The sequence below is a fragment of the Podarcis liolepis genome, assembly GCF_965112155.1.
Source record: "Podarcis liolepis genome assembly, chromosome: 8".
Lineage (NCBI taxonomy): Eukaryota > Metazoa > Chordata > Lepidosauria > Squamata > Lacertidae > Podarcis > Podarcis liolepis.
Window position 1 is genome coordinate 48,985,858 of NC_139560.1, and position 25,618 is coordinate 49,011,475.

At 38.8% G+C, this 25,618-nt stretch overlaps 1 protein-coding gene across 7 annotated transcripts in view; it reads left to right on the forward strand.

The window, feature by feature from the left end:
• ANKRD12 (ankyrin repeat domain 12) overlaps positions 1-24,699 on the forward strand; it is a 48,984-nt gene extending 24,285 nt beyond the window's left edge. For 5 of the 7 annotated variants that reach the window (XM_083518455.1, XM_083518453.1, XM_083518456.1 and 2 more), the window contains 11 exons: positions 918-1,065; positions 3,653-3,721; positions 6,108-6,254; positions 6,945-7,145; positions 8,201-8,343; positions 11,961-12,108; positions 13,305-17,905; positions 19,308-19,406; positions 20,508-20,651; positions 22,123-22,218; positions 23,347-24,699. In XM_083518455.1, coding sequence (XP_083374581.1) covers positions 918-1,065; positions 3,653-3,721; positions 6,108-6,254; positions 6,945-7,145; positions 8,201-8,343; positions 11,961-12,108; positions 13,305-17,905; positions 19,308-19,406; positions 20,508-20,651; positions 22,123-22,218; positions 23,347-23,532 — 5,982 coding nt within the window. In that variant the 3' untranslated portion in view covers positions 23,533-24,699. The remainder of the gene's footprint in view (positions 1-917; positions 1,066-3,652; positions 3,722-6,107; positions 6,255-6,944; positions 7,146-8,200; positions 8,344-11,960; positions 12,109-13,304; positions 17,906-19,307; positions 19,407-20,507; positions 20,652-22,122; positions 22,219-23,346) is intronic. The other 2 variants (XM_083518458.1, XM_083518457.1) reach the window with 1 other exon arrangement.
• Positions 24,700-25,618: the final 919 nt, after the last annotated feature.

Consider the following 25,618-nt stretch of genomic DNA (forward strand, 5'->3'; position numbering starts at 1 on the left):
GTTAAGCACCATGCCAGGTGCCAACTTTTAGGTCAGTTATTTCCACCCTAAAACAGAGTGCAGTGGGAAATACAGAAAAAGAGGCAGGGGTGGAGTCAGAAAAGCAAGTAGCAGCCAGATTACATAACTTAAACCATCCCTGAAATAGATTATTGTGTCAAGTATGTTTGTCTACTGTTTGCCCAATCCACCCTTTATTGAGAAAAGGACTGAGTCTGAGAAAAGAATAAGAGCTAAGCATTTATCCAACCTGCTGTTGTATTTTTTTCAGTGTATATTTAGAAAACTAATGTTGTCTTCTTAGGTTGATACACTTGTAATTTATATTATTATTTATGTACATCGATTTATGTAATTTATATTGTTAAGAAAGCAAACTTTATACAGTCAACTGGCTACAATTATAGTTGTAGGAACTGAATCACAAACGTCTATCAAATTGTACTTCTGAGTTCAGTGAAATATTTTTACACATGTGTTGACTGCATTAGCAGTTTTGTTCCTAGTGTTTTTCTGTGACATAACAAGGCATTTAGCTTTCAGCTTCACTAGTCTTTATTCTGTCTCAGTTTTTCACAATAACAGTTTTACTCTCCTTTTTAAACTTTATTTTGTTTTTTGTTTATACTTTTTATTTATTTTTAACATGCTTTATTTTCTTTATTACTTATGACAGAAAGCATAAGATGATGCAAGATTCTTTAGCATTCCGTTACTATTCTGTTCTGTATTTGCTGTAGTAAATCTGTAGTAAAGTCTAATAATCCTAGATTGTTGTAATCTGAGGAACAGATTAGAGGTGTAATTCTTCTATTGGTTATCTGGTTTTTCATAGAATGTGTTTATTTTTATTTTTTTTAAAATACGCTGTTAATAGTTTTATGTAAACATTGTACTTGTAACTCTGTTTATATCAGAGCAAGGACAAGATTGCCTCCTACACCAAAACTGCCAAAGTGGATAGGAGTGATGTGGGAAAGGAGATGAAAGAAAAGTCTTCCATGAAACGTAAACTTCAGTTTAATGTTAGTCCATCCAGAAATGAAGATCGAAATTCAGACACAGGTAGTGCCAGTTTTATTTTTTCCTCTTGAAAAAAATTGCTATAATAAACCTTCACAAAAGATTAAAAAGTAATAGTAAAGTGCTTGCTTATATCCCACTTGTCAATCATTAATCTAGCTGCACAGTTTTTCTTACCTTTTTTCCTAGTGCACCTATTAAATGAGCAGTCTGCCCGTTAATATATGTTGATGTTCCTGGAAAAACCAGGCCCGGCCTGATTATTCAAATTTTACTGCTTTCAGCTTCCCTTACCATAATGTGTTCTACTTGGGATGGTGCATAAGACAGTTTAGAAGCTTCAGTTCATTCAGAATAGATAAGAACATAAAATGAGTCCTGCTGAATCAGACGAAAGGCCCATCTAGTCCAGCATTTTGTTCTCACAGTGGCCAATCAGATGTCTGTGAAAATCGCACAAGCAGGGCCAGAGTGCAACAGCACTCTTCCCCATTTGTGCTTCCCAGAAACATACTCAAAGGCATACTGTGGAAATAGAATGTGGCTATCATGGCACATAGCCAATTATAGCTTCTTTCTTCTATTAATTTAACTACAGTAATCCTTTTTTTAAGTCATCCAACGTTGGTGGCCATCACTGCATCTTATGGGAATGAATTCCATAATTTAATCATACATTGTGTGAAGAAGAGTGTTTTGTGTGTGTGTGTTGTGAATCTTTTGACATTCAGCCTCACTGGATGGCCCCAAATTCTAGTATTATGAGAGAGGGTGGAAAACAGTTTCCTATCAACTTTCTCCACACCATGCATAATATTATTCATCTCTATTATGCCCCCCTTACTCCCCTTTTGGCTTGCCCTTTTGTAAACCTTTTGCACCTCTACAATATCCATTTTGATGTGAGGTGACCAGAACTGTCTCCTTAACCATCTTAACGAAACCTGAGTCTAAACTAAAACTTCCCAAAGAAACTGATATCAGCTTGCTCTTGGAATGAGATCTGCAAAATGTTTGGGACTTCCCCGTTTTAGTTATAGCAATGTATTTCACTAATGATTTTAGACATTAATACAGATAACTTAATGCTCTGTTAGCTGGTATCAACTTTATCATAGAATGGTAGAGTTGGATGAGACCCCAAGGGTCATCTAGTCCAACCCCCTACAATGCAGGAATCTCAGATACAGCATCCATGACAGATGGCCATCCAACCTCTGCTTAAAAACCTCCAATGGAGAGTCCACCACATTTTGAGGGAGTCCGTTCCACTGTCGAACAGCTCTTACTGTCAGAAAGTTCTTCCTAATGTTTAAACCTGGTGTTTATTAGATTTGGTTCTTTTATACTTCCAAAAGTAGTAATTAAGTGTTAGGTTTGGCATGATTTGCTATTTGTTAAACACATGCTTTTGAAGTGCCTTATGAATTGTTGGAAGCTTTGGATTGTGTCCAGTGTAGGACCGCATGAATGCTCTGTCAATGCAAGGATTTCTGCATGTGCAACAGAACTCCCACCCTTCCCCTGTGTGCCCTCTAAACCTGTTCTAAGGGTTTTCTCAATATCTGGAGCAGATTTGGGAAGAGTGAGGGAGGAGAGAGGGGGAGGTCTCATTACAGAAATGGAAACCTTTGAACTGACAGGATAATGCCCTCTTGTTTGCATTGCAATGCCAACAGAGCTTTATACCACAGCCAATTAAAGTTTTCTACCTCATAATTTATGCCCTGGAATATTTTGGAGAAGAGTTGCTCTTCCTCAGCATGCTGCTTTCAATCTAGATTGATTTCTTGATAAAATTTTGGAAAACCCTCTCCTTGATTACCTTATCCACACCTTTTCCTCCCTAAACATGCCCCATATAAATGAAAAAAAGGAAGTGGTTATTGTGATATTTGTATGTGCCCAGCCACAATGTGCAGATGTAGAAACACTTCCAGTTGCCAGAACTGTCTGCATTTGTTTTCATCTGTTTTATTATTTATACACTAGCGACAGGGTAATGCAGAATCAATTCACAATGAGCTTTTATTTTCTGAATGAAACCAGTTTCTCAAGAAGCACTTTTCAGGGGCCAAAAATATGCAATAGATCTAGATTCTGTATGGACTACACAGAAAAAAACAAATAGTCTCCATTGCTTTTATAGAATAAAATGTTGTGCATACACAGCCTGAGGTCTACCTCCTCTGAGACGGGCAAACTTTAATAGTTCCATCCATCTCTGGATTATATTCCACAATAACAAAAAATATTCTGTTGAAACATGCTGTAAAGCATATGCTCTGGAATTCTTAAAATGTTGTGAATCTCAGACTCCTCTTACATAGTTGTTTCATTCTGATGTTTGTCCATCATGTACTGAAGAACTTCTATGGTGAAGTACAGTATGTTCTCTACAGATGTTCTGCAATATTTCCCTGTAAAATCACAATTTGTTACTGCTTTAGACTGTTTAGCAATGGTGTGAATTCTTAATTTTCTAGGCATTTATTTAACAGCACTGTAAAGCTAGCATAAGGATTCTGTAGGAATAACAAAAAAGTGGCATGTCCATATATCTATATTGTATGCCACACTTCCTTGCTCTCCTCCACCCCTTTTCTCCCATGTCTTCTTCACTCTGTAGATTCAGATCCAGGACATACAAATGAAAACTGGGGGGAGAGATTAATATCTACTTACAGAACATATTCAGGTAAATGCATTATCAGGTATACTTAAAATAGCTGCACTTTTCCCTATTCACATATTTACAGTAGTTTTCATTAGTTGTTTTTTGTGCCTATAAATCTCCTTGCAAATACTTGTATGTGTTAATATAGGCTTAGCTTGTGTTACTTTTCAGTGGAGAATCTAAAATGACCATCAAACTTAAGCATGTACAGGAATATTTTTTCCTGTTAATAAAATCCCTTCACATCTGTGTTGGAAGATGGCAGCTACCATGTGGTAACCACAGTAACTTCTTTAGGAAGAAAATGTTTCATGCTGAATAATTATTATATTAAATGACAAATGGAAAAAGTAATGCACAACAAGTGTGTGTGTGTGTGTGTGTGTGTGTGTGTGTGTGTGAATGTGTGTGTGTGTGAATGTGAATGAATGATATCCAGCCAAGTCATATCCAGAGTAAACCCTTAAGTAAATTGATTTTATTATGCCTACTCTAAGTATGACTTAGTTGATTGTCACCCTAAGATAATTTTCAAAATATTTGCAATTATTTATAGATATATTTTTAGTTGTTATAACAGATGATATAGGTATTTAGAATCCATTGTAAACTGAGAATTAAATCTGTGTGGCAAATGTTTTTCCTATAAAACAATGTTGTTTTATAGGAAAAACATTTTTGTTTCCTATAAAAAAATCAACAAATCATGCCAAACAAGTATGAGCAAGTATAATCAAATACTTTGTCTGAAATATGTAGACATTCTGAAATGGGAGAGTATGTTAATATGCAGCATTTATACTTATGTCATTCTAACAAATCTTACCTCAGAAGTAAAAATAAAGTAGGGGTTCCATTTTTTGATCATTGAATTCTAAATTCTATTCATATATCAAGACACCCCCACAGTAAGAGTACAGGGATGTCTGCTAATATGAGATTTTTTTATCTGAATATCCTATGGCCCAATCCACGTGTCTTTGCTAGTACTCAGAGGAAACAAACCCATGATCCCTTTCTTAAACCCCAATCGTTAATCCAGTAAGAAAACTTTGCTACAGATTATAGTTTGGAAGTGAAACAAACCATGGTCCCTGGTTCACATATGACACCAAGCCAAGGATTGTGGTTTGTTTTCCCTATGTGTTAGCAGAGAGAAGATATGGTTTACTGTGGTTGTGAATTGAGGTTACTGTAAGTATATGCTTATTCAGTATTAGGAACATAAAGGTGAGTTTTAGACTGCATGTGTTTTCTAAAGTATTCTGTTTGATTTTAGGTTTATATCACTTCCTTTAAGGAGCTTAGGGTTAAACTATATGTAACAATGGCTGACTCGACACAAGTAATGTGTTATTTTATTGCATGGGGAATGGAGGAGATAGCCCTTTACTGCTGTCTTTTCTGAAAACAATTCTCCCCAGCTGTTTCTTTCCTGATCAAGTTACTTCTAGTTTTGGAGGCTTACCTGAAGAAAAAGCTAGGGGGGAATGATTTTAAGAAAGAAGCACATACTTGAAAGCAGTTCTGCAACTTCCATGCACCATGTGCACTTTAGATTGCCTTATCCCAAGTATGGTTTCCTTAAGATAAGATTGCCTTACCTGTGGACAAACGCCGCCTAAAAGCAAGATGGGCGCGGCATCCCCATGGTCTCCTTTAAACTGGACTTTACCATTCAAGGGATCTTCCCCCTTTTATTTTACCTATCCCAACTTGTACGAGTTGAGTGTTGACTTAAGTCTGACATAGAGGTCATGCCAAAATCATATCTAGTTTGTTTGTTAGAGTGGCCTCACAACAGTTCTGTGAAGTATTGGCTCAGTTTTCATGTAACACTAAGCCAAACACAGTGTGTAGATACTCATAGTAAAAGTCATGACTCCCTCCTCTCCCAGTCCTACTGCTGACATGCTATCTGAAGCTAAACAAAGGCTTGGCTTAGTATCATGTCCAAACTTAGGGTTGTGGTTTATCCTACTCTAGACAAATCACAAATTGTAGCCAAGATTTGTTCAATGTGTGCTGTTAGCTGTGATATTTTTCCCCCTACCGTGAGTACCTATACACCTACATGATCACATTTAGCCAGTTTGGCTTAGCATTAACATGCATATTGGGTCATTGGCTTGTCCAGTGCCACACAGAGAACTTAATTGCTCAACCCAACTCCTCCACAAAGCCAACCTTAGCCACTACCTCACACTGACTCAACTTAGGTAACCTAAATATTTTCAAGAGAAGATTTGCTAATATATTCTTTCCATTTGCAGAGGAAAGCAATTTAGTAACTTCAGAGGGAGTGTGTAAAATGATATACTTCTCCAGTCTGTATATCTGTGCTTTCTCTTGAATGTGCTGTAATTGGCAGTATTTTGTTCTTACTGAGATCTACTGATATTTCCAGAGAAAGAAGTCCCAGAGAAGAAGAAAATGAAAAAGGAAACTGGAAATAAGAAAGCAGCACCTGTTAGTATTCTGTTTGGTTACCCACTATCAGAACGCAAGCAGATGGCCCTTCTTATGCAGATGACTGCCAGAGACAACAGTCCAGGTACTACCAAGCAGTCACTTCCTCTGTGTGTATAGATACAGATGCAGGGGCCCTGTATCAGGACCATGGGGAAAGGGGGTCTAACATTTTCCTCCTCTGCCACAGGCTCTGTGAAAACTCCACCCCCAAGTTGCCATTGGCCCCAGGGGGGAAACCAATAAGAGCTTTTCTCCCAGGACTTAATAGCAGCTTGGTGTGGGAGGAGGAGTTTATTGGCTCAGTGGCATAGGGGAAAGTAGACATACATTACATAATTCCCTGGATACAGTATACATGTATAGCCCGATTGACATGGCTTCAGGTCCTATTACGGCTGCAAGATAATAAGGAGATGGTGGGAACGACCCTTTTGTGATGCAAGTGTTGTATCAAAGACCAAAACCTCCAGGTTTCATGAAGCTATTGCAACATATCATGGCCTAGGGAACCACCTAGTCCAGAGTTTTTGTTAACTGGGAAATTAATCAGTTTGCTAGCTGTCTTTTGGAGCTAATGCTGGGATCCAGTTAGTCCTTTCTTCAATGGATTTTCCCTCACCATTTGAATAGATTATTAACAGATGACATGACACACACAGCCTGCCACCCACAAGAAAAAAAAATGAGATTGTAAGAGGACTTCAGTCAAGCAAATTTTATTCACTATGGCAGAAATTTTTAAAGTTTTTTTGTCTTGAATTTTAATTTGTAGATCCCAGTCTAAACCATCCTCTGCAGACAACACCAACACAAAAGAAAACACCAAGCTCTTCATCACGACAAAAAGACAAAGTTAACAAAAGAAATGAACGAGGGGAAACCCCCTTACATACTGCAGCCATTAGAGGCGACATTAAACAAGTTAAAGAGTTAATCAGTCAAGGTGCAAATGTGAATGTAAAAGATTTTGCAGGTAAGTTTGACGAGTAATCAGTTTATATAAGACTCTCTGGTCTCTCTTACAATTAGGATATATGAAATAATGACTCTTGAATAACTTGCTGTTTGTTATTGGTCTATAGAACAAACAGCCTGTACTGAGGAGTTGAAGGTTTTGGCATTACTGTTTTATGTTCAGTGACAGGCACATGCTTCTTTACATGGTAATCAGTGTGGCATGCAAATTTTAATATTCCCTTTGAAGAGCAGCATGTATAATTTCAAAGTGTGAAATGTTTACTCTAGTGTGAGATTTGAGGATTTTTTTCTATAGCTTCTGGACACCTTCTTTACAAATTTGCTTGTGAGTTTTCCTGATTCATGATGGTAAACTATATTATTTTTTTTAGTGTGCTGGTACTTCAGAAGATAGGTTTGTCAATGTCAGTTTGCCACAATAGCTAAAAATGGCACTTCTACTTTAAAAGGAAGTGGCTAAGTTAACATGTAATAAGACAGACTTTCTGGCTTATTATGGTTTACTGTAAATGAGCAGTGTGTTAGCAGACAATTCCTGATCGCTCAGCTTTGTTTTTACCCTGGTGCAAGCAGGATAACTGAACCTGGAATCCTTGGCTTCCCCTTATGTCCAAACAAGGAATTGTGGTTTGTTGCACCTTCACAAAAAAGATCAGCAAACGAATAACAAGGCACAACTGAAGATTGGCTTCTTAGAAGGTGACAAAGCCAAATCCCTGATTGGGATTTCAAGGGAAACCAAGACTTTCCTAGTTTATTCTGCTCACTTGAGGAGAAGAAAAAAGCCAGTGACTGGGCAGTGACTGGAGCTAGTACATGTCAACTCCAATATTTCACAAAACTGAAAACATTGCTGTTTGAATTTTAATTAACCTAACAAACCACATAGCAAAACACTACATTTTAAATGGTTGTACCTGCAGGAATAAAAGAATGATTTCCTATTAAAATTTTAAAAGTGTGTATCAGTCTTTGCAAAACAAATCAAACTGCATTATCTTTGAATTATACACACATACATCCTTCATATTTGGACTTCTTTTGTAATAGGTTGGACACCTCTCCATGAAGCTTGCAATGCTGGCTATTATGATGTTGCTAAGGTCTTAATAGCAGCAGGGGCAGATGTGAATACTCAAGGACTAGATGATGATACTCCACTTCATGATTCTGCAAGTAGCGGACATAGAAAAGTATGTACCATTCATGCAGTAAATAAGCAATCCCCATATAGATACAGTGGTCCAAACTAACTAAACAAAATCTACAGAGGATTTCTAGACACTAACTTGGGGGACTTCCAGCACACCAGTGGAACTGCCACTGCATCCTATACTGGTTCAGCCTAGGAGCAAAAGGAAAAAGGGAGACCTCAAAACATTCAAAAACAGCAGGAAAAACACGTAGTGCCCCAGTGACCCTAGAAAGACCCTCAAACAAGTTATGCTGGCAACAACACCAGTATGCCAGAAATGTGCTGAGGGAGCCAGTGAACTCACAATAATGTGGGCACACCCTGAGCACATATCTTTGCATCACAGCACAATGTGTACAGCACCAGACAGAAATCAGACACATCATGGTGCATTTGTCTCTTCGCTGCCCCCAAATTTAGCACCAGTTTATAGATTCCAGTAGCACCAGTGCTACAGGGGGAGTCCTAACTGGCTGAAATGAGTTATGTTCAAGGGAAGGAGAGTAGAGCATCTGTTTTGCATGCAGAATGTCCCAGGTTCAGTGTCCAGCGTCTCCAGATGGAACTGGGAATGCTCCCTGTCTGAAGCCTTTGATAGTCACTGCCAGGCTAGTGTAGATAATACTCATCCTGACCATAAGAGAGGTAGGGAACACCCAAGCCAATTGGGAAGAGTGCTGCATGGACCCAGAGCCTGGCTCCTGCATGGGTGAGCCAACCAGCTCACCACACCCCCTGCAACTCATATGATCAATCTACTCTCTTCCTCATTTAGCATCCCAGCAGCCCTCATTACCGCGCTCTCCATTTCTCCAACTGAGTGCTTCATTCATCCTGGTGTCAGCAGTTATCCCTGTGCCTGACAAACAAGGGAACCTGAGTGAGCAGAGAGAAAGGGGGCCTCTGCTTGACAGCAACTGCTTGACAACATGGTAGCAGTTGAAGTGTTTCCTGTGGCATTAACTTTTTGTTAGGAGCACCTGTAGCATCACTGTCTATCATGAAGCTTGCCCAGGTGCAGAAGCCTGCCTGGAACTGGTAGATTATCAACCCCTGTAGAGGAATAGCAGGGAGCATTCTTAGGTGGTGGGCCTCCTTCATGGTTTCCATAGAACAGAGTGTGGGGTGGATCCTGTACCTGTAGAGGAGCAAGCAGCAGAAAATTGGGGAGTGGGGACATAGAGGCAGTGGGTAGCTGCTGGAAAGCATAGACCCTGAACCTGGTTGCATAATATGTGTTTGTAAGTGACAGAGAAGAGTAAATGATGCCACTTGAGTGTTCTGCCAGCATAAATGCCTCAGCAGGAGTGGGGGAGACTGCATATACTTGCCCTTTGGGGGGTTTCACTAGAACTCTGTTTGCAAGGGATGTTACGCTTATGAATGTTTGGCCAGTAATGGCAATGTTTGGGGCAGAGTGCCTGGCCTTCATCAACAGAGAGCTCATCTGTAGTGTGGTGGTTAAGAGCAGTGGACTCATAATCTGGTGAACCAGGTTCGATTCCCTGCTCCTCCACATGCAGCTGCTGGGTGACCTTGGGCTAGTCACACTTCTTTGAAGTCTCTCTGCCTCACTCACCTCACAGAGTGTTTGTTGTGGGGGAGGAAGGGAAAGGAGATTGTTAGCTGCTTTGAGACTCCTTAGGGTAGTGATGAAGCAGGATATCAAATCCAAACTCTTCTTCTTCATCATCATCTGCATGTGGGAGGGATGAGTGCTTTCTCTGTGTGTGGAAGACACTGCTTCCTGCTGTTGAGGAGGGAGGTGTAAGAGGTACTAAAGCAAAACAATTCAGACAAGAAATGCTATTCACATATAACAAAGTGGGAGGAAGACATGGGTGACAGTTATAACAGTTACACTTCATAGCATGGCTGCCACCTTCTCTTGCATTTCTGGATGGACTGCTTTGTCCTGGCAGACCCAGTTGTTGGAGTAGAGTATTGGGTGTTTTGTATCTGGAATCTGAAGCACTTGTAATGTGCAGTGTGCATAGTTTGCATAGTGGTAACACACCTCTAAAGTTCATATTGGTGTTCTGGAGACAAGCAGTTTGGTATGATGTTCTCTCTTTCTTCCAGTAGTGGTGATCTATGGCATAGTGGGTTATGCTGCCCTCTTGTGCCCCAAACCGAGAAACATAGGCTGTTGACAGTTACTCTCCTCCTCCTCTTGACCAGCCAGTCTCCTGTCTATGCTATGATGCTCTGCTTTCATATCTGGAGCCAGTAATACTTCTGAGTACCAGTTGCTGGGAACCACAGAAGGGGAGAGTTCTCTTGTGCTCAGATCCTGCATGAGGGTTTCCCACAGGCAGCTGGCCAGCCACTGTGAGAACAGGATGCTAGACTAGATGAGCCATTGGCCTAATCCAGCAGGATCTACTTACATACTTATCTACTTACATACTTATACTTACATACTACTTACTTACTTACTTATAGAGAGACTTAAAGAAGACTTATGTGTGAGCTCTGAGATACTGCCCCATATCATGCACTCTGTTTCAGTTGTAGCCACTCTCTGTGGGTGTTATATATTGGCAGTGGTGTACAGTTATTGGGTTCTGAAGTACAATGTTCTGCCATGGTGAGATTGGCAGAGGCAGTCATTGATAAAAGGGTGGCTTAAACAACACACACAACTCCTCAGTGAGACAGCAATTTTTTGCACCAGGTCTAGGGCTGGTATAAAGTTCCAGTATCAACATGAACATGGCAGCAGTCTGGAGGACTACAGAACAATGTGTAAATATGCCCAAGTTATTTAGCCTGCCATTTTTTACCAGCCTGTGACGACAGTTGTAGTCTGCATTTCCATGCTGGTCACAAGAGATGGGGAAATTCCCATCTCTATGGCCATAATGAAAATTCAGGATACCAGCTTCTCAGCAGGCCAGTTTTTATTTTTTAAGTATCTAACAAAGAAGAGATATTGCTGAGGGATGGGTTTCCCTGCACTGAAAATCAGAAACAAAGCAGACTGGCAGAGGAAGAATGTTGAAATCCATCCCTTCTCCACCAGCCCATTAACTTTTCTCCATAGAATTCCTGGTGATCTATGGCTACCAAGCAGATAGGTACAGGGATGGTAAGGAACATGGTGTAAATGTCCTCTACCCTTGATCCACCTCTGTCCTGTTCATGACTCCATCCTGTTCTGGCCATTCCATCAGCATATCTTTGTTGGCAGAGCTGTTCATTCAGCATATTTGGGTATTCTGCCAGCAGCACTGGCATGCCAGTGTCATATCTTGATTTCTGCCAAATACTATAGCCTCTCAGTCAACAGAACTTAAGGAAAAGATTGCTTTGTAAAATATGTTACAAGAGTTTAATCTCCTGTGTTGCTTAATTTTTTTATCTTTGGCACCAATCCAAAGCAGAGCAGTCAAAATAAATCAGTGTACTGTTCTGGAGTGTGTTATGTATGGATTTCAGCACTGCTGTCCTACCCTGATTTACTTACTGGTATATAATGTCATCCATGTATATAGCATTTTACAGAGTGAGATACTTTAAAAAAAAAGGTGTCTGTTTACAATCTAATCACCTCCCAAGGCCTGTTTTTAATGTTAATTAATGTCTAATAAACTTAAATACCTAATGTTTCAGATTGTGAAATTGCTGCTCCGACATGGCGGAAATCCATTTCAGGCTAATAAACAAGGAGAAAGGCCTGTTGATGTAGCAGATACAGAAGAACTAGGGCGGTTACTGAAAAGAGAAGTTCCTATTTCTGATGATGACGATGGTTGTTCAGGTCAGAAAAAACCCTTTTCATTGTACTTTTACAGTTATACATACGTGTGTATAGATAATACACAGACTTTCATATTGGTGTGCATATACAGAAAACAGGATCCTTGCAGATAAGTACAGTTATACCTCTCAGTGACCTCCCACTGAGTTTTACGGAACAAAGTAATTTGCAGAGACATGGTTCTGTGAAATTATCTCCTACAACTTTGTCCTCAGCTTAGTTTTGATGAATCATTTTGCTGATTGATCCTCACATTGGACTAAATGGGGCTTACATCTGATTAGATATGCACAGGATTACACTGTTCATCTCTTATGGGCCCCCCATAACAATAGCTGGGCATGTTTTCGAATAAAGCATATTTATTCCTTCCCTGCACACTTCCAATTAACATTTGGATGTCCTTCACATGGGCCAGGTAGACACAAACTAAAAACTTGCCAAGCCCTTTGGGATTTAACCAGCAAGTTTTTTGTAGTTTTCCAGGTTTTAAAAATAGAGTTTCATAGAAGACTAATTATATATATATATATATATATATATATATATATATATATGCAGGTTTTGGTGTCTTCGGGTGTCTTCCCGTGTAAGAGTTGGGGTGTCTAGGCGACGTTTCGACGAGGTCTCACTCGTCATCTTCATGAGACCTCGTCGAAACGTCGCCTAGACACCCCAACTCTTACACGGGAAGACACCCGAAGACACCAAAACCTGCATTCCTGTACCCGTGAAAATCTACGAAAACAAATATATATATATATATATATATATATTTAACAAGCCTAATTATATATATATATTTAATAAGCATGTTTCAATCGCTGCTCTTTGGAAAAGTTATTTTACATATCAAATAAAATGAGCTATTGTAGAGGTGATCTGTCCACTCTGTAAAAGTGTGTGATTTCCTATATATATTTCAACTGCTATCTACACAGCTTGACAAGAAACCCCAAGAGACAACAGCAACACCTAAACACCCACCCCAAAGCCTTTACTTGTAATGAACTTTTTTGCACTTCTTCACACAGTATGTAGTTAAACTGTGGGATCCAGTGCCAGAAAACATTTAAAAGATGGTTAAAAAGAGATAAAACACATGTAACATACACATCATTTTAAAAGTAATATTCACTGTCATGAATAGTAAATAAATAAATATATTTGTTGACTCTTTTCATTTTCTTTTCTAGATCTTGAAGAGACACCGTCTGTAAATCCTTCCAGTATAGATGGGACTATGGATTCTGAGACAGAGAAAGAATCTCTAGACAGCAAGCACATTCCCAATAAGGCATCATTTTCATCTGCTCTTGATGAATATGAGTTTAAAGATGATGATGAAGATGAAGTTAAGAAAATGATTGATGACAGACATATACCTAGGAAAGATCTGAGAAAAGAGGATGAATCTGAAATAGAACAGAGTAACCTATTTCTTAAACAGGAAAAGGTAACATTTCCAAAACCATTTAAAAATAAGAAACAGAAGCCTTCCAGAGTCTTATATTCAAGTTCTGAAAGTTCAGATGAAGACATTCTTCAGGACAAAAAGATAATCTCTTCTCCGTGTTCTGTCACAGAAACTTCAAATTCTGATGCAAAGATTAAAAAAGAATATGCTTTTAGTGAATATAAACAGAAAGGAAAAGTTAAAAGAAAACTAAAAAATCAAAGCAAAAATAAAGAGAACCAACAATTAAAACTTGAAAAAGAGAATTCCAGAGTACTAAACCTGGGTGCTTCTGTATTAGAATCTTTAGACAAAAGCAGAGAAGAAGAGAATTTTCGAAAATCTTTTAACTCAAAAGAGGATTCTTCTTTGCCCTTACTCCATATTACTGCAGGCAGATCCCCTAAGCACCCATGTGGATTAATTGAAAAGCAGTCAACTCCACTTAAACAAGAAAATGTTAAAACATGTTTATCTCCAGGAGGGTCTGAAGTAACATCACAATCTGAATTAGTGCAGTATGATCATAATACAGACTCTGAGTTTGTACTGGAAAGCTCCAGTGGCAAATCCTACAAGCACAAAGACAAAAGTAAACATCAGAAAGAATTTATTTCTGAATTTGGTGAAAAATCCAGTCCTAAACTTAAGGAGGAACAACACAATAGCTCATCCTTTGAAATTTCTGAATGTACCTTGAAAAAAGTAGATAAGGAGGGGAAAGCACTTAAGAAGCATAAACTGAAACATAAAGAAAAGGATAAGCACAAAAAGGAGCAGGATGGAGAAAAGGAAAAGAACAAGCATCGAGAGAGTTCTAAGGAGGCCCAAAGGAATATTGAGTTTGATAGAGAGTTTTGGAAAGAGAACTTTTTTAAAAGTGATGAAGCAGAGGATATATCAAGTTTGGACCATGAATCTCAAACCTCTGAGAGAAAATCTAAGCTGGAAAAAGTTCTGATGAAAGAAGACAAATATGTGAAAGAGAAAAACTTTCAAAAAGATAGAAATTTTAGAGAGGAAAAGGAGAGAGAGAAAAATAAAAAAGAAAATGACAAGGAGGAAAAAGCAAAAGATACAAAGGAAGAAAAAGACATGTTCATTGATAAAGAAACAGAATTGTTTTGTTTAGGTGGTAGGGATTTAGCTACTAATGTATCTTTGGTAGAGAAAGAAACAGACTTTGAGAAACAGGAAAAACCCACAAAGGAACATAGAGAAAAGCTTGAGAAGCGGAATTCTGCTACTGAAAAAGTAGAAAGAAAACATTTAGACAGAGAGAAAAAAATAAAATGTGAACATAAGTCAGAAAAAGAAAGATCAGACCCCATTGAAAATGTAGAAAAGACAAAAGAAAAAGAAAAATCATATTTTCAGCAAACAGAAAAATCTCATAAAGAAAATGACAAATTAAAAAGCATAAATACTATTAAAAAGCTTGATGACAGAGAAAAAATTAAAGAAAAACTTGATAAAAAGCATGACAAAGAAAAAAGTGATAGATACTTGTCAGAATGCAAAGAAAAGCCTGGAATTGAGAGAAAATCCAAGGTTTCTGAAAAGGAAGCTGACTATTCAAAAATTGAAAAGGGTAAAAAAGAAAAGGAAGCTGAGAAAAAAGAAAAACCGAGAGATCGGGATAGTTCAACAGTTGCAACTATAAAGCATGTTCCAGAAGAGAAGAAATGTAGCATTGAAAAAACCTTGTCCTTGAAAGAGAAACCAAAAGATGAATTACTGAAAACTCCAGATGGAAGAGAGAAAGATAAAAAAGATAAAGATATAGATAGATATAAAGAGCGTGACAAACATAAAGATAAAATACAGCCAAACAGCGTACTTAAGCTAAAACCTGAAACTGAAAAGCTTAAGTCAAAACCAGCATCAGCACCTAAAGACAGTCGGCCTAAAGAAAAGAGATTATTGAATGATGATTTGATGCAGACAAGCTTTGAAAGAATGCTTAGTCTTAAAGATCTGGAAATTGAACAATGGCATAGAAAACACAAAGAAAAAATAAAACAGAAAGAAAAAGAAAGATTGAAGAATCGATCCTGTTCAGAACTTAACAAAATAAAAGATAAGGACAAAACAAAACATCCGCTTACTGAATCAAAAACTAAAGAGCTGATTCGTTCAAAAAGCTCTGAGTTGTCAGATACTTGTGTGAAGGATAAGCAGCTGAAAGATGCTACAAGTAGTAGATCGCAGTCTGTTGACATAAAGAATTTAGCAGCTGGTGGGAAACTGTCACTGCTACAGGACAACAGCTTAAGTAGATCTCCCAGATCAGAAAGTGAAAAGACAGGGCTAACATCCAGATCAGTGTCCATGCTTTCAGTGGCTAGTTCGGAGGATTCTTGCCATACAACAGTGACTCCTCCAAGACCAATAACTGAATATGATTCAGACTTCATGCTTGAAGGATCTGATTCTCAAATGTCTTTTTCACATTCACCATTTTTACCTAGTGCCAAATCACCTGCTCATCATGAGACTGATAGTTTATCAGAGTTGCCGGAGCGCAATAAAGCACCTTTTCCAAACAGGTTTCCACCAGCTTATGTGAGATCAGCATCTGTTGAGGATGTTAAACTTATTATAAACGAGTGCAGGCCGGTTGTAGAAGTTCGAAGGTGTAGTATGCCATCTGTTGTTTGTGAAAATGCAAAGCAGCCCCGAGTGTCAGAAGAAAATAATCACAGTGCGTTGCTTTCAGTTCAGAGTCATAGTTGCCCTTCTCCTAAACATGAATCACTATGCTGTAATTTGCTGGAGAAGGATTCCCAAAATGGTATGTCAAGCATGCATTCCAGTTCTGCATCATCTCCAACTAGATCTGCTAGCAACAAGCATATTACATCAGATGCAGTTAAAAATGCTACTCTGACAAACCCATCAGGAGAAAGTCATACACCTTTGGAGCAGTGCAGCCAGAATACGACTCCATCAAGTAAACCATGGGATGTACCTTTGGATAGATTTAACTCATTGAGCAGTGAGTGCATCTGTTCAAATTTTCCTGGCTTTGAGCAAGATGCAGCAACTGTCCCAGCCATACACAATTCTGAAAATAAAATCTTGAAAGAACAGAAAAATTCTGAACCTTTTCTTCATCATGCTGAAAACACAGCAAATTTTACATCGCCGGAATCTGCAGCTGTTTTCTCTCTCCAGTCTTCTTGTTCGTCTCGGATTCAGCCAATCACAGATGCAGTCTATATGTCAAAGCGTTCTATACCAGATATTAGCAGCCAAGAGTCTCTGGTTGTTAAACACCAACAAAGTGCCATTCAAGCTACCAATTCAATCTTAGATGTAGATACAAACAGTAAAAAGAAGATAGAAAAAACTTTCTTTCCATCAAACAATAAAAAGTCAGATGTGCTAATCACTGTGTATCCTGAAAGCTTCACTAAAGATATTTCACAACATTTTGAAAAGGATTTTATTGCAAATGATCCTCGTTTACACCCTAATGCAAGTTCTGTAGTCAGTAAGCTCATTTATAAGACATCACAAGTGGATGAGCTAGATAGCAGCATGATTGATATTCAGATTGCAGGTGAAAAAGACCATTCTGATTACCTGTATTCATCCCATATGACAAGTAATAAAAATGAAATAGATCTACAGGATCTAAATGGCAGAGCGCTGAAAGGAATTGCTAATGAATATAACAGAAAACTTTTTAATATAGACAGCATGGAAAACAGTTCAATGGAAGAAAACTTGCAACAGTGCCTTTCACCTTGTTTGGAAAGCCATTCACAATTAACTGGACATGAAGTGCATAAGTACAGTGCGAGTGTTAAGTCAGAATTGGAAGAAGCAATAGAAGACCATAAAGGAGAACAGTATGAAGTTCCTCAAAGAATCACAAGGAACAGAGCAAATATGCTTGCTAATCAAAGTAAGCAAAATCTTACTGGTTGTCCTCAGATATCAGAAAGAGATTCTGAATCATCTTCCTCTATAAAAGGAAGGATAAGACTGACTGAGGAAGATGATGCTCAGGCGCATCATCCTCGTAAAAGAAAGCTGTCACGTGTTCCTCAGCCTGTGCAAGTGAATCCCTCATTAATGCAAGCTAAAGAAAAAATTCACCAGTCTCTGGCAGCTATTGTAGACGCTCTCAAACTAGAAGAGATCCAGCCATACAGTTCGGAGAGAGCAAATCCATACTTTGAATATTTGCACATAAGAAAGAAAATAGAAGAAAAGCGTAAATTACTGTGTAGTGTTATTCCTCAAGCGCCTCAGTATTACGATGAATATGTGACCTTCAATGGATCATACCTCTTAGATGGCAACCCTTTGAGCAAGATATGCATTCCAACTGTAAGTAACTGGGTATTTAAGTTTTAATAGAGTGAATTATATACTCTCAGCAATCTCTTAAACTGTTCAGTTCATTCCAGTGTAAGCTAATGGAACCAGATTCCTATTCTGCATAGTAGGAGCATGCTGCAACCATGTTACTTTTTGCTTGATAGTTCTGCATGCTCCTTGCCACCCCTGTCCCCATCCCATAACTGTCAGAGGCTTAGTGCTGTCCAGCTGGCCATAGATAAGACTCCGGGCTTCCAGCCAGTTCCAGACAATTGATTTATTTGACAAAGTTCAAACGTACATCTCCAGCGTTTCCATTAGCCTCCTTCCCCTTGTGCGCAGTTGCTCCCTCTAATCTTACTTCCTCCTTTTCCGCACCCAGCATGCAAGTCTGCGAAAACTCCTCCCCTTACTTCCTCTGTGTACAGCATGACTTGTCCCAGGCTCATCCTCCACCCCCTCTATGTCAGACTGACTGTCAGATGACAAGCTGCTGATAATCTCTTTAGGCTCTCTATAACTGCTGGTTTCTGTCCTTTCATCTTTTCCCGTTTGCCTCTCCCTGACAATAACAATAATATATTTTACTTTCTGCATAAACTAAATGAGAAAGGGGGTGTTTTTGCGTAAGGAGAATAGCTATGCTGCTGTTTTCTACTTTCTTATTAAATGTAAAACAAATAATGTATTTTTGATGCAACCAGCTGATGCCAAAAGGGCCAAGAAAATAATCATGAGTAGCATAGTTTGCTTTCCACATTTTTTACAAGATAACTTTACATTGCCCTTTTGTCTCCAGTGATTATGCAACTGGAAAGTTGCTAGGAGGACTTGTTAGCCAGATTTTTGGAGAAGACAGATAATGCTGTCAAAAGGTGAAGGAGTTTGGAAGCTTCCACGTCTGTTTAAACATTACATCTGAACCTTAAACTGCAGATTAACTGTTATTATGAACTACGGTTTACTCAAGTAAGCCATCTTCTTAAACTACAATTTGAAATTGGCTTTGTTTTTGTAAACAGTTGTTAAAACTAACTGCAGTTTGTCTGGTTCAGAAGTCAATCTGAAACAGAAACAAGCTTTCAAATTCCTTGCAAGCTGTGCCAGGGAAAAATAGACAAGGCTCACACAGACTTGTCCTATGCCATGGTTTAGCGTTACATATGAATGCAGTCCATTGACTTGCATCTGCTTGATGTGCTGCTTTCATATATATATAAAGATTCTTCAAACAATGTTGATGTTAACACAGTAAACTTCATATATTTAATTCCCTATTTGTGATACAAATATGTGCATTCAGTGACATTTTAAGCACCATAATTTTTTCCTCTAGTTGACTATGTTATGGCTCTTGCTTATGTATACAGTATTGTATATAAATGATATTGCATGAACAATTTTTTCACAGATCACACCACCTCCTTCACTGTCAGATCCACTTAAAGAACTGTTTAGACAACAAGAAGTTGTAAGGATGAAACTTCGTTTGCAGCACAGTATTGAGAGGGTAAGTGCCATAAAATCTTGGCTGATAGTGTTTATTTATTCATTTATTTATTTTCACCCAGTAGACTGATGACTGTATAAAGATGGGCAAGTCTTTTAAAAGTTTTATCCTTTTAAAGAGAAAGGATTAGAATGAAGAAAAACTGTTACATGTTAAGATTTAAGCACAATATGTACCGTACTTTTCGCTCCATTGGACGCAGTTTTTCCCATCCAAAAACTGAGTGGAAATGTGTGTGCGTCCTATGGAGCGAATGCAGGCTTGTGCCATAGCTGCGCGCAACCCCTCCGGCAGGGAGAGGCTGCATGGGGCTATGGCTTCTTTAGCCTTGCGCAGCCTCTCCTGGCAGGGAGATATTGCGCGGGGCTAAAGAGGAAGCCAAGGCAGCGAGTGGGATGGATCTCGCTCGCTGCCTTGGCTTGCTCCATATCTGCGTGCAACCCCTCCGGCAAGGAGAGGCTGCACGGGGCTATGGCTTCTTTAGCTCCACACAGCCTCTCCCGGCAGGGAGGGACTGCGCGGGGCTAAAGAGGAAGCCAAAACAGCCAGCGCGGATCCATCCCGCTCGCTGCCTTGGCTTGTGCCATAGCCGCGCACAACCCCTCCGGCAGGGAGAGGTTGTGCGCAGCCTGTACGCTGCTCTTTGGGGCTGGGGGGGGAAGATTTTTTTTATTGATTTCCCCATCTAAAAACTAGGTGCGCCCTATGGTCCGGTGCGCCCTATGGTGCGAAAAATACGGTAGATTGTTAAGAAGTTGTTAAAAACTTGCATCTCCAATCAGAACCTATATATACCTGGGAATTCCTTTAAAGAAAAGGAGAGTTTACACTGTGCTAAGAAATTCATATAAGAAGCCATTCTTACCAGGAAGTTTTGAAAGTTCTACTTAGATTTCTAAGCCAAGTCTCATAGTATTTTCTGTATGAAATCTCTGTAAATGTGCATGTTTATTGGTATGAATTAATAGAGAGAATTAATAGAAATATTACATTTCAAAAATCTTGAAAGTGTACTTCAGAAAAGGAAAAACAATGATCAAATAGTATTTTAATGAAATTTTGTGTTTTAAAACTCTGATTATTATTTTTTTGTTTAACTAGGAAAAGCTTATTGTTTCCAATGAGCAAGAAGTATTGCGTGTCCATTATCGAGCAGCAAGAACTTTAGCTAATCAGACTTTACCATTCAGTGCATGCACAGTACTGCTGGATGCTGAAGTGTATAATGTGCCTATGGACAGCCAGGTAAATTTTTAAAAAGACTGCTTTTAAGGTTTGGTTTGGAAATAAACCCATAGCTGAAGTTACTTTTTCAAACTAAGTCTAATAAAGTTAACATGAAAACAAGTTTTACCATATTGGCCCGAATATAAGCTGCACGTTTCCCCAATTTCAGACCCTGAAAGGTTAAAGTGCGGCTTATATTCGTGACTTTTTACCATATGCTGCTGAAAGTGGCTGGGAAGCACACGCATTCCCTAGCTGCTTGATTGCGGGAGTGGGGGGAGCAGCATCCGCCTCCCAGCTGGTTGGCAGTGTTCGCTCCCTAGCTGCTTGGCGGTGGGGGGAAGCAGCGCAACCGCCTCCCAGCTGCTTGGGGGGGGAGTGGCACGCCTGCCTCCCAGCTGGTTGGCGGGGGGGAGCATGCGCAGGTCATCCAGCTAGGGAGCACATGTACCGCCCAAAAGCTGGGAGGCAGGCGCACCCCCCCCCCAGCTAGGAAGTGCACGCACCACCAACCAGCTGGTAGGTGGGCACCCAGCTCTCCAAGCCGGTGCCGGCGCTTGGCTTTTGAGTGCGCTGTGTGCCCGCCTCCTGGCATTACCGCCCTGAACGGGGGCGGCCAGCACCGGCTTGGGGAGCGGGGCGCCGAGTGTCAGCACCGGCTTGGTGGCCACACCTGCAAATAAGCCTTGAATTTTAAGGGTGTGGTTTATATGTGGGTGCAGCATATATTCGGGCCAATATGGTATTTAAATTTAATTCTAAGTTTAAAAGTTGCTGATTCAGACAGCATACTGCTAGAGTTCTTTAAGAATTCACATATGAAATTGTTCATTGAATTGTCTAAACTTCTAGCAACTTGTTCCTAAAATTATCTTCCTTCCTGGACATTTGGAAGGTACCCATTGTAAAACCAATTTGTTAAAAAGGAATCTGTTGAGGAGAAATTACTCTATTTGGCTAATCTCAGTCCTAGTTAAATTAGTGGGAAACATTAGGCTAGAATTCTTATATAGAAGAACTGGATGCTGAAGACAAATTTGCATGGTCTGCAGAGAAGAAAGTTTTTCACTTTTAACTTTTTAAAAATATTGAAAGAGTTTGTGTAAAGTCTTGTGTAAACAGATTTAATCTGGCTCATGGGAGAATCACTTTTTTCACTCTCCACACCAGGTCAGAAACAGCCTGACTGGAAGAGGCCTTCTGCTAGTGCAGAAACGGCAAACCTGTGGACCTCCAGGTGTAGCTAACTTCCATCAACCTCAGCCAGTATGTCCAATGGTCAGAGATGGTGGGAGTTGTAGTTCCAACATCTGGTGGGCCACAGGTTCCCCATCTCTGCACCTAATGGAGACAAGGTCACATTTGGATCCAAACTACTATTTTTCATCACTCTTAACATTTTAAAAATATGGGTCTACTATTTTTAGCATTGGAATAAATTACTATATAATTAACATTGTCTATAATCTCTAATACATTTGATTTCCAGACCGATGACAGCAAAGCATCAGTTAGAGATCGATTTAATGCACGACAGTTTATGTCATGGTTACAGGACGTGGATGATAAATTCGACAAATTAAAGGTATGTGCTTTTATTGGACCTTTTCCAAAAAAGATCTTTCAGTAGAAAGCTGCAATAAACCATCTAGCACGTGGTCTCCTTCACATTCTTTGTGTCATAGCAAATTCAGGAGAAAATAGATAATACATGTCTTAATTCATTAAGTTGCTCACATGTATGGAATAGAACAACACCTGAGTTCCTACCTCCATGGGTTTCTCAGTTCAGGGAATTTGCAGGGATCACAAACGTGTCAATTTTATTTGTGGAACTGCCTTAATATTGCACTGAATGAGGAAGCCAGTACTCAGTGAGTAGACGTCATGTATATCAAGGCGTCAGGAGGATATTCTTAGTGTATCCCGTGTATCCATCCAAAAGGGTGGGGAACAAAATATGGAGAAGCCCTGAAGTGCACATGGAAGCATTTCCATTCACCTTAAGAATTCTTTTGAAATCATGCCATTGGCATCTATGGAATATATGGTGTATGTCTAGAGGGCTTGGACCCAGAATTAAGTGCATGTAACAAGGTTGGCAGTAGCTGACTTCCCCACCCGACCTCCTCTCCACAGCAGTTCTCCAAAAATACCTAGAAATCTTTCAGGGGACTCTGCTAAATGGGATGGGCTGTGACACAGAGAGATGAGGGTAAAGGGAGGATACCTGAAAATTAGGTGGGGATACTTTTCATGAGCAGATGTCCTGCTCATGGAAGTTGCCTTTTTAATTACACATGCTTAGTACTGGATCTAATTCAGAGTGAACGGCATATGTACAGAGTTGAGAAAAGAAAATGGTGCAGAATGAATATCTTTTTCTAAAGACCCCCCTTAAAGCAGGAATAGCCAGCATTTTAAAGCTTTAGGTAAAAGGAGCTGACGCTTTAGCATCTAATTGCTCTAGGGTTGATTTATTAAAAGTGCTAGCATTGTTTTATGGAATATTTAATTGCCTCTAGAATTACAAAAAATAAAAACCCTATTCAAAACATGAATAGGCTCACAAGTATAAGATCAAATCGTCTCAGGGGTTTGATTGGCCTGTGGACTGTCAAATTGGCCATCCCTGTCTTGGAGAATTCAGTATGTGGTTCACATTAAGGTGTACTTGGAATAATTGACTATTCATCTGTTTATTTTGAAATAGACATGTCTCTTGATGAGGCAACAACATGAAGCAGCAGCTTTAAACGCTGTTCAGAGACTGGAATGGCAGCTTAAACTACAAGAACTTGATCCTGCAACTTATAAATCCATCAGCATTTATGAAATTCAGGAATTCTATGTTCCTCTTGTGGATGTTAATGATGACTTTGAATTGACGCCTATATGACTGCTAGCATCTCTTTGCTGTCTGTTACAGCTTAACGTTGTGAAATATATATGTAATTCGTTTAAAAATATAGCACTAATGTGGAATACAGCCTTTTTCAATCTTCCATATATAACATCAAAATGCTTCACAAAATCTCATTCAATGTTGTAAATGTGCATACCATTTATTACAAATGGTATTTATTTTAAATCCTAGGTCCAAAAAGCATCTTCCCAACAGAGCTATTTATGTACACACACAAAAATCTTTCACTGAAGTTTTAACAGCGCTGGCAGCTGTTACAAAAAAATCTGCTGAAAAGCACTTGCTATTTTATGTTCACTTTAATGATTTTTATTAAACTTAAACTCCTACAAAAAACAAAACATCAAGCTGTGGGAAATATTACACGCTTGTGGGAATGTGGGGAGTGAGGGTCTATTCATCTTATATAATTTATAGGTTAACTGTACAGTTTTCTTTTTGGAAAAGATGTAATATTGTTTTCATTTTTTAAAATAACTTATTTTATACATATTGCGCAATTGTAAATAATCTTGTATTTAACGTTCAACCCTGTATAAAAATAGATATTTTAATTGTAAAACTGTTTTGTCTAATGTTTTATTGGACCAAAGTTGTTGTTTCTTATGTGTAGTGTATAGGCAATTTTCTTTTAAAAGGCATGTATTTGATTTAGCTACTTGTTCCATCACCATAACTGTTAAGATTTGAGACTGAGTGGTATTGCATGCTAGCTCAGTTCAGGTTTTTTCCTACTGTGTGGTACCTAAATGGTTGCAACATACGGTGCCAATCCACCAAGCACTGCTTCTGTACAGCATCCATTCATTCAGAGGAATTTGCATGAGTGTCCCTTTCAGTGTGGTTGCAGCAGTGCTTAATGGATTAACACTTTGACTTCCTAGAGCCATTTGTCTTTTGCTATGCTGCTGTAATGCCATGCCTATGACTTACTATGAAGAGTATTATGTTTAAAATCTTAAAAGATTATAAATCTGCTCTTACATTGTGGTCTCAAAACAAGTCTTTTAGTGTCCTGCTTCTCCCTTACAAATGCCTCTCAATGAAAAATTGTACATTGTCTATTTTAATATTTACCTATTAAAGCATATGTAAATAGTTGTAAATACAATGTTTAATAAATTCTATTGGTCATGCTAACAGATGGTTGAATCCTTGTGATGGTGAAATTTTCATTCTTGAAGTTTTATACACTTTGACAAAAATAAATCTTTGAAAGTTCCATGATAAGATTTGTAGTTTTATATTCTGACCAATTCTCCATTTTTTGTGAAGAACTGACTAATAATATAATGTTCTTATTGTACTATTAGAATGACTGCCATTATGATTGGGTATACGTTATGTGGAGGGAGGGATTCTGGATGTGCCTAGGGAGACGTGGATCCAAATCCTCAGTCACTATGTCTCAGTTTAAGCCTATCTGAGCTCCTGGGGGGAACTCTGTTAAGTTGTCCCAGAAGAGTATTATTATTTTTTGTTAAATCATTTTAATTAATTTTCCAATAAAAAAACATCCAATTATATCAAATTATAATCCAATTAAAAAAAACTTTAAAAAAGACCAAATTATCATCCAAATTATAATTATTAATTTTTCGGGACTTCCCATAGCCTGGACCTTGAAGCATATCTCCAAATCTCAATCCTGCTTCTCCTAGTTTCCATATTTTCCACATCTCGATTTTAACGCTTTAACCCAGAAGAGTATTAAAATACATTGCCCTCTGTGTCCTATCCCTGTTGGTGATGGTCAGACCACTCCACTATAAGGGAGTTTGCTCATGCTAAATTTATCAAAAAGTTTAGTGTTTTATTTTCCCTAGTGTGAATGAATAACAAACACAAAATTAACCTTCCTTTGTAAGGTTAACAAGAACACTGAGAAACCCTAGTGCCTTTGGGTGGGAGGAGGTGAAGAGGGTCAATTTTTGCTGTCTCTGATATGTCTCCCAAATTGGAGGCTCTTTGCCATCTACTCAAGGGAAGCTCATGAAAACTGAGTCCATCCCTGTCTGCATAGACTCTTTCATCTACAGAAATGTGTCCCTTAGTCATG